Source organism: Plectrocnemia conspersa, unplaced genomic scaffold, assembly GCF_051122295.1.
Source record: "Plectrocnemia conspersa isolate PC_06_02 unplaced genomic scaffold, ASM5112229v1 ptg000006l, whole genome shotgun sequence".
NCBI lineage: Eukaryota > Metazoa > Arthropoda > Insecta > Trichoptera > Polycentropodidae > Plectrocnemia > Plectrocnemia conspersa.
The window spans coordinates 4,275,399-4,284,925 of NW_028277170.1; the positions used below are offsets into that span (position 1 = coordinate 4,275,399).

General features: G+C 30.5%; 1 protein-coding gene across 2 annotated transcripts; it reads right to left on the bottom strand.

Moving 5' to 3' along the window:
• Window positions 1-514: 514 nt before the first annotated feature.
• On the bottom strand, window positions 515-8,265 carry LOC148234064 (inactive peptidyl-prolyl cis-trans isomerase FKBP6-like). Of its 2 annotated transcripts, XM_088187633.1 has the most exons (5): window positions 8,056-8,265; window positions 7,892-7,977; window positions 3,302-3,612; window positions 2,154-2,368; window positions 515-1,748 (listed from the first exon to the last, which is right to left on the bottom strand). In XM_088187633.1, exons 1-5 carry the CDS (start codon window positions 8,226-8,228, stop codon window positions 1,025-1,027), a joined length of 1,509 nt encoding a protein of 502 aa, XP_088043759.1. In that variant the 5' UTR covers window positions 8,229-8,265; the 3' UTR covers window positions 515-1,024. The 2 variants fall into 2 exon arrangements, with proteins under 2 accessions (XP_088043759.1, XP_088043760.1); XM_088187634.1 differs by lacking the exons at window positions 7,892-7,977; window positions 8,056-8,265 and adding an exon at window positions 3,707-3,813.
• Window positions 8,266-9,527: the final 1,262 nt, after the last annotated feature.

The window sequence follows — 9,527 nt, forward strand, 5'->3', positions numbered from 1 at the left end:
CTTCAATCATTGATTAGCGATTCGCGTTCTATACGTAGTGTAAAATATGCCTCCATTGTCTGGAATCCAAGTGAAGCGAAGTACTCCTTGCTGTTATGCCTACAAAAGGGATTATTGGTCGAATCCGGATTAGTATCCTAGTGCCTTATAGCTAGGAGAGCTGTGATTCACTGCATTCTTGGATTTGTGTCTACTCAATGAAACACTTTAGGGGTGATGTCAATGCTTGGTGAATTTTGGCTGCGAGGTTGGAGTCACGTTAAGTTAAGTTAAGAACGCTTCTCTTGCACAAGCTATCAAGCTTCTTAACGAGCTTGTCAAACACAATGTTTTCGGCGATAGCTATGAGAAGCTGGTAAAGAATATGTGGGATGATGCCCATCTATTTTCCGATTTCATTTCCAGCTAATTCTTTATTTTAGTTATATAGTCAGCTGTTTAGGACAGTGACTTGCGTTCAATTTTCATCTTGAATAGATTGGTTAATTTAATGCAAAATAAAAATCATAGCATATTTTTAGGTTATATTTTATTTTAAATATGTATAATTGAAAATTACAAAGTTTAATATAAAAATATTTTGTAGGTTTACAGTCGACAACTAATTAAATATAATAGAAATAGGGACTTTTTACATAAAGTAAATTTAAAATGGATGCAAATCAAAATTTCAACTACAGATGTTGGGAAAATCACATCTACTTCACAACATCAATTCAATTAGATATGTATAATAATACTGACACATTTATAATGCTTGGAATTATATTCTAAAACTTTTTAAAGTTTTCTTAAAGTTATAGTCCATTAATATATTTGTGATTAAATATGTATGTATGATAAATATATAATAATTACTAAATATCATAAAATCAAATAAATGCATTATCACATAAATTATACATAAAATTACAGAATGACTGGCATTAACTTGTTTCACTTATTAGATTAGGCTCGTTTATGACACATCGCAAAAAATAGTACAACATTGAGTAAAATGAGTATTTAATCATTTATTATTAAATTAATGTTTACTTGGAATGATGAAAAAATATCCTGAGCATCCTGAAGACCTATTCACAATATCGAAATCAAAGACATGACTAATAATCATTTTGTATATGCTGAAATGGTTACCCGTCAAATCAATGGAGGGAATCCTTATCTCCTTTATATTATTCATTCCCATCATACCTTTTAATTCATACATTTTAGATACGAACATTGTTTGCTGCGGAGTTAACCTAATAAAACCTACGTTTTGTCTGAGTGTCTCAGCTTCAATAATTTTCATTATCTCATTATCTACTTCGAAGAGCAGCCTTTCGATATTAACATTGTTCGGACTAAATGACGATGCCATCAGTAAGTAATTGAAAGCGTCAAAGAACAAATTCATCAAGAACAGGGATTTAGCCCTTAGATACAAGTATCGACAATTGCCATTTAAATTGGCCATAGCCGAAGCAGAATCCAGGTATGTAGTTGCAGTTTCTGCATCTGACAGCTTAAGGGAACACATAGCAATGTCCAGTAAAGTTTTCAATTTATATTCATTGATCTCGTTCAATTCAGAAGGGTTGGTGGTTTCGCAGCTGTTAAGCATCTGGGAGATAAAGTTGTAATATTTTCCAGCTATTTTATATTTGCACCTTGTATAAAAGTCATTGGCGACCACGTTGCCTTTTTTATAATAGCTTTTAACAATGGAAAATCTTTTCTTTTCATCATCGCTGATAGCATCGAATCTGAAATGGAAAATTTGCATTATTTTAAATTATGATAATATTACATCTACAACTATTTTCACCAGTCAAATGCTAAACTACAACTTCATGTATGATAACTAAGAGTCGGATTGTGAATGCTTTTTGGTGGTAACTGTAAATGTACATACAACGAGTGATACTATTTCTCATTGCTGACGTTGATAGCTATACATTGCTCTTTCTATACGACTTTGTAAAAATATTCTAAAACATGTGTTCATGGAATTTTAGTCTTGATCCAAAATCCGTTTTGATTGTTAGCATTAATTTTGTAATTTGTAAAAAATAACTATTTTTTAATTTTACACTAATATATATCCGCAATCCAAAACTTAGTGATAACTACTGATGATGGACGTAATATATACATTATAAATTAAATACCTATTAAATATGCTTTTATCAACCCATTTCAACATGTGCATAATCATGAAAATGCTAGCGGACGGTGGAATATTAAGTTGGTCTTGAAATTTGCCTGTTTGTCCTACATCGCCATACATTAACGTTGGTGGCAGCAAAAACTTGCAACACTCTCCAGGTTTCATACTTAAACACGCAAAATAAATTCCCGGCAAAACAGTATCGAGTTCTATCAGCTGAAAAAAAATAAGAAATTTGAATGCATTATGTACATACATTATTCATTGTTTTGTGTTTATATTTCATTGCATTTTCTTAAGAAATATATTTTAACAAAGAAAATAAATAATTTTCCAACCTTTTACAGGAACAACTTATTTAAAATATATAATTAAATAACAGTACTTTTTAAGAATCACAAACGATTTTTTTATATACATATGAATGTATATATAGAATACATATTTATACGATATTCTCTATGAATGGAATTTAGTTTTTATTAGATGTTTGTATACTATTATATATATGCACAACTTAGCTACTTTCAAATATATCATCACGATATTCATCCTTGGGATAAAGAAACTAATGATCAGAGATATAATTATATAATAATAATTAATATACATTAGGATTAATATGTGATTCGATCGCATGACTTTTAGGTGATAGTCATCGATTTACACTACTAGTAAAAATTAGGCGCAGTAACAGCTTCAAATTTGAAGTTTTAATAGATTTTTAGTAATGAAAGAGATAAAAATAAAAATTCAGAATGGTGATGCATATTTGTCACTCCAGAAAGGTAAAAGGTAAAGATTAAGTTACAGTAAACGGAATCGCTTTTCTTTTGAATATGATTAATAGCTCTGTTGAAAAAAGTTTATTAGTTTTAAAATTTGTTAAAATAAAAAAGCTTTTAATGTATAAACTTTAAGATAACCACTCTTTTTTTAATATATGTAGATATATTGGATAATGTACTAAATGTGCACTTTTGATTCATTATAATTAAATTATGTGGTGGTTATATGAATAAAAATGAATCAAACTTATTAAAGAAAGGTCAGAAAATTATAATTCATCCGCAGATTACTACTAATATCAGATTCAATTTCGATGAAATAAAATATTGTAATATATAAATAATGTTAAAAATTATTTACCACTGGATCGCCCATCATATTGTTCCCTTCGAGAGGTTTTTCTTTGCCTTCAATAAAAGTCTCCATGTATGCCCAAATCAAGGCGCCTTTTAGTGGGTGTCCCAATTCGTTTTGCATATTTTTCGATGACATCATAGATATTGTCTCGTCTGTGCCATTGGGCCAATATCCATTCACCTTTTCATAAAAGATGCCATAAGATCTACCATCTAATCCTGCGACGCGAAGTTGGTCCATGGATTCCTTTATTTTCTCAAAAGGAATATTTCCCGGGTATAAATCGAGCAACTTCCTTGGACGGGGGACGACATCTGTACAGATACACAATTATTTATTTTATATCGCTCAAACTAATACAATTTTCAGTAGTCATCAATTGGATATTAATGTTCTAGTATTTAACACCTTATCTATAGTCTCCTGGTTTATCGACCATTCTCTGAATCACCATTACATGACGTTGAAGAAAAAAATCTTGCATCAAGACTGCTGCTGTTTAAATGAATCGTAAAATCATTTCTGATGAAAATTACGCAAAAATTTCGCGCTGCGCTACATAATAATAAATTTATTCAATCAAAACCTAATCAAAAATATGTTAATATAAATCACGAGTTGAAATTAATCGTAATAAAAAACAAGGTGCTATTTATTTGTGCTGCTAAAAAAACAGGTTGCTTGTTATTTGGAGTATAAATACCCTTTTATACAACGTTTTATTGATCAAATTCATTATTTGAATTTCCAGGCAGTGGTAAGCAAAGCAATTCAATTTAGATTCTGCTAGATTTTTATACAGTTGGTTTCCATAAATTATGTCACAGGCTTAGGGGAAGTGGGTCAGCCGAATTGTGACCGTGTGAAACAAACAGAAGTCTGTCTTAATGACATTTTATGACATAAGAGAGAGAGAGGGGGGGGGGGGTAAAAAATTGCAAAAAACCTGTGACATACTTTATGGAAGCCGGCGTTACGCACAGGCAGAACATGCGCCATCGCAAACTTAATAATAGGTAGTCCCGAAATGAATATCGTTTTTTTATTGAAACGAAAAAATCACTTTTTATCCAAAACACACAGACGCTTTACTCACACAATCGTATTATAGGAGTTGACAACCAGTTACTGTGATATTACATATATTTTATTTTGTGCGAAATAGATCGAAATATTTATGTGACACAGACGAAAATCCTTAAAATGAGCACTGCCGTTTCAACAAGAACAAGCAAGACGTTTATTTTTACGCACATGTATCGCTTCTCTCTCGCATACATCTGTGTACGTAGACAAAGCATTCACAATATTATTGCAGTACGAATTTTTGACGTATCAGTTAACATCGTAAATTTTAAGGCCCAATTTTTTTTTGAAATATCGGAATGTAGAATTCAAATGTGTAGTCCAGGTATCAACGGACAAAGTACGACTGACTTAAAACTTATATTTTAAAAAAAACGACATTCATTTCGGAATTACCTAATATAAAAAAAATGCATAACGATAATAATGTGCAATGAGAAACATATGATAAATAACATTAATTATATTCTAATACAACAGAAATTTGTAGTTAGCGCTAGTGAGTTCCCTTGCCAAAGTGCAGTCTTTGAAAAAGTTTTAAAATGGCGGCCTAACAAAATGCCGCGGCTCATCAGGTTTAAAAGACTAAATAGTCCAATTAAATAGTTTATTGACTTCTTAAAAAATATAAAACCATTGAACGCAAAATTAAATCTGGGAAAACGGCATAGTGTAGTGTTTTCAAAAGATTAATCCAGATTATTTTGATACTGGCAGAACTAAAGTTTTTGTAAAATTATTAAATTTATTTTAACCCTAATGTGTTGTGTTAGAAAGTTTTCATATTCGAGCATTATGACGTCATCAATGAGCAACAACTCTCATTTCTCGCTAGTTCCACAAACAACGATACACATATATTTGTTTAGCATTCAAAAGGTTAAGATACACTAGAAGCTATTCCACAAACAACTATTACATCAACAAATACCTAGTTTTACAATTTCTGTTTGATATAAAAATAATTGATAAAATATTTTTTTCCATCATTATTTACTAGTGATTAAGATTGATATCCGTACCCTTTATATATACATTACATATATATATTTAATTTTTATTTGTAACACAATTTATCTTTAATTTTTTACCCCATCGTCACATAAAATCTTTGACGCCCTGTCTTAATTACGTTATTTTTTTATCACCCTCCCCCCACTATTATTTTTAAAACTATCGCAAATGATGTTACTAATAACAATAATACCAGGTACTATAATACTAACCCTTTGGTTGCCAAAATTATATACAATGCATATATCGATCATTGTTACTTTGGCGAAAATAGTTGATTGTATGGCATTTTGTTGAGGGGAAGATTTTTTTTATTATGTAAATGGTTAAATGTAAAAATTTACTCAATATATTTTTTGGTAATTAATATGTTATGAATAATTTTTTACTTCTTTACATATTTTTAAGTACTGTTTGACTGCGCGCGACTAGCATGCGAATATATGCGAATGCATGCAAGTATTGCGCATGTTTTCCACATCGCACACAGCTGATTCCTATACAAAGCGAGCCGCGTCTAGACAGGTAATAAATCAATACGCGCGCGAAGCTCTCGGACGGGAAAAACAGGCTCCAACTTATATGGCAGATGTAACAAATGCGTCGATCGCGATCAGCCAGACGACCGCGAATCTACTTGCAGTCGCCCGCGTTTTAATATGAGATATTTCGTATTTCATGCAAAACGATTGTCTAAACTGCAATAGAATTTATTAATCACATTTCTATGAATCAGCGATTGTGAATGTATTTATCTGGCCACAATGTTAAAAATTTAACTTTTTAAAAAATTAAATTAATAGTGGACGGAATCAGTAATTATTTGTTTACTTCTACCAAATTCTGCGAAATCTCTACACTATACTTGCGTTAAAATACAAGTTAAAGGGTTGTCATTATTGAAAAAATATGAACTAAAATGACTTCGATCAATGAAAAAATGTCGAAATCACCGTGTGACTTAATAAAAGTTGTAATTTAATGGCGATAACTAGCAATTCTTTGTTATATACACATTTAAATATAATATCATTACAAAAACATTTTTTATTAACGATTGTTTCAAAATTGCTGCTATTTAAAAAAATTAATTCCGTTTAAAAAACACGTTTTAAGATGTAAATTAAAAGAAATAGAATAAAGAACTTTTTAGATGGCATGTATGTACATTACATACACATCAGGCGCGTACGGTGGGATACATTTCCTTTCGCTCGCTCGCGTGTTAAGTGACGAGAGTGAGTGAGAGACAAGGGCGTGCGTTACATGCGTTCCGCACGCCCACTTATTCTCATTCACTCTCGTCACTTACCACGTGAGCGAGCGATAGGGAATGCCGATTAATATGCCGATTTTTGTGACCACAGTTTTATTCGAATAAAACTTTTCTGAAGAACTGCGCTTATAGATATCGCGTACCGAAACATTGAAAATGGGATCGAGAACCGTTATGGGGTACAAAGTAACCCCAAATTAAAATTGATTAATAAAGAACTAAAAGTTAATACAATAGTGAAATTATTTTAGATTTTCATTTTAAACATGTTTATCTATAAATAGCATTCCCGTTCCCTCTCAGAGAAAGCAACAGTAGCAAACTTGCGAGATCTTATGCTTCGTCCGGCACGTGCCGATTAGGCAGAGTGGTCGATAAGTTACCGAGTTACTTTAAAAAGCTATCAGAGACATAAGGAAAGAAGTAGAAACTCAGTAATAGAAATTAAAAATATTTTTTGACATGTTAATGACTATATATGTATAATTATGCTATATATCAGTTTTTGAGGTCACAATAAATCCCATAGTTTTAATAGGGTTTCTATAAAACTTAAAAACATGTAAATATCTTGATTAAATCGATAGTTAGCTTGGTTCGCCATCTTGTTTCATATTAGCGTTTATTAAAAAAATCTGCCATTATGTTCTCAAAAACCGTTATATGTCATACAATTCTGACAAAATATACATAAAAGGTAAATAAGTGTATGGAAAATGCCGATACACTACTATATTATGGGACACATTGTACCTAACTGGGGTACTTCAATATATTCTAATTAAATTAATGATTTTTTAAATATAATAAAATAATTATTGTGATATTTTATAAATAAATATTGAGATTCTAATGATACTAATATGACGATAAGTATGCTTGGATGTCGATCGCCATGCAAATTAAAATATATAAAAGTAGTTCCTGAACCAAAAAGATAACATTTTCACTTTTTCATTTTAAGTATCTAATTAAAATTATAAAAGATTACATTTTTTTCAAAGTTAACATTTTAAAATTTATGTATTACTAAATTAATATATTTAACTAGATATTTAGTAAATTTATATTGGCCCCCTTTGTGAACTTTTATATTTTTTGACTTGTAATATAAAATAATTAAAAAATCCAGCTAAATGCATCGCCGTACAAGTGTGTTACTGAGTGTCTGCTTTGCGCATCTTCCCCACCCCTATTTGAATTGATTTTATCTATACCTTTAGATTTGAAAATCAAATCTCTGTCTTTTTTAGTCCATCTCTGCGGGTTGTTCCTGAAGGTGGGCTCGTTAATCACGAGGTAGCTAAAAATATATGATCGTTAATGAATATAATAGATTGGCGATAAAGAAAATAAGTTTCACGTGTATAATACGTAATACCTCAAGTAATGCGCAATCTTCGCATTATGCGTTGGTTCCGGAGCAGTAGCAGGCACAAAAGGCTTTTCATGGAATTTGAACATCGAACTCGCTACCCTCGCCGGGCTCCAAAACGTCAATGATTTTCCGGAGGCCAAAATATCCAATATTTCGACCATTATTTGAGGGACCATCCATATATGACGTCACGCTAATACAGAGAAGTCTAATAAAATGTGATGATTTATGATGATACAAATAAAGAGATTTTATATAGTGTTTTCCCATAAACCGATAAACACATTTTTATCTGAAAATAAAAGTTTTTTTATTCACATCAAATAATTAATATTGAATTACTGGGCTAAAACATTTTACACATAAACATATGTTGACACTTTCAGGACTGTTAATTTTAAATTCGGTAACTCATCTATTTGTTTACTTCCACTAAAAATGCAATTATCAGTCAGCTTTTGAACACTTAAATAAATATTTTGAAAGGAATAAATCAGAATAAATCAGAATCAATTATGTTTATGAAATGGTAACAAAGTTTGCCATTGCCTCTCCTAGGTGAACATGGCATTAACGTAGAATTAAATACATTGGCATACAACTGGACTTTAAACCGATATTTAATAGAAAGTGCGTGCTTACTAAAACTCACAGTCGAAAGTTATACGTGACGATAATGTGTGGTGTTTTAAAAATGATGATGTCACAAACCATCAAAGTATAAATTTATTTTTACATAAGAACAGTTTTTTTATGTTAATATAATATATAAAATTATAGTATTTTAACCCAAAAATAAGTGACCATGTAAAAATTTAGCATGTCTTTCGTGTATATTAATCCTTTCAACGCCAAGCGCATGATATGATGCGCAACTAAATCTACTGTCTAACGCCAAGCGCATGATATGATGCGCTCGTTAAAACCTTCGTTTTTTAAAGAAACGGAAAGGTAAAAGTTGGCAATATATGTTTTAAAAATCAGTTTGAGTTCCTAGTAAACGATTTCAGTGATTTTATTTATAGAATTTGCGATGAAACAGTGGTATATATAATTATAAAGTCACGCCTTAATTTTAGTCGTTTGTATTTCGCGCGTGGTTTCGATCGTGCTTATTTAGACCACTTTTAGGGTTAGCACAAACGCATCGCGGAAATTCGTTTTTTTATACTTTAATTTATGAATCGAAATTAAATTATGTCATCAATATTTCAATGATAATTGTGATTTGTAAATACTTGTGAATATATTCATACGTTATTTCGACTGTTTTAATATTGTCAACTGTTTTTGTGATTGGTTTTTATTGTTTGTAATAATTAAATAATAATAATAATAATTACTATTAAATACTTATTAATAAATATAAATAAGATATAATTAATAAAATATAAATATTAACTCTTAGTAAATATTAAATAATAATAATAATAATAACAAAAACGATTCCTTGTCGTAGAATCATTTTATTTTAC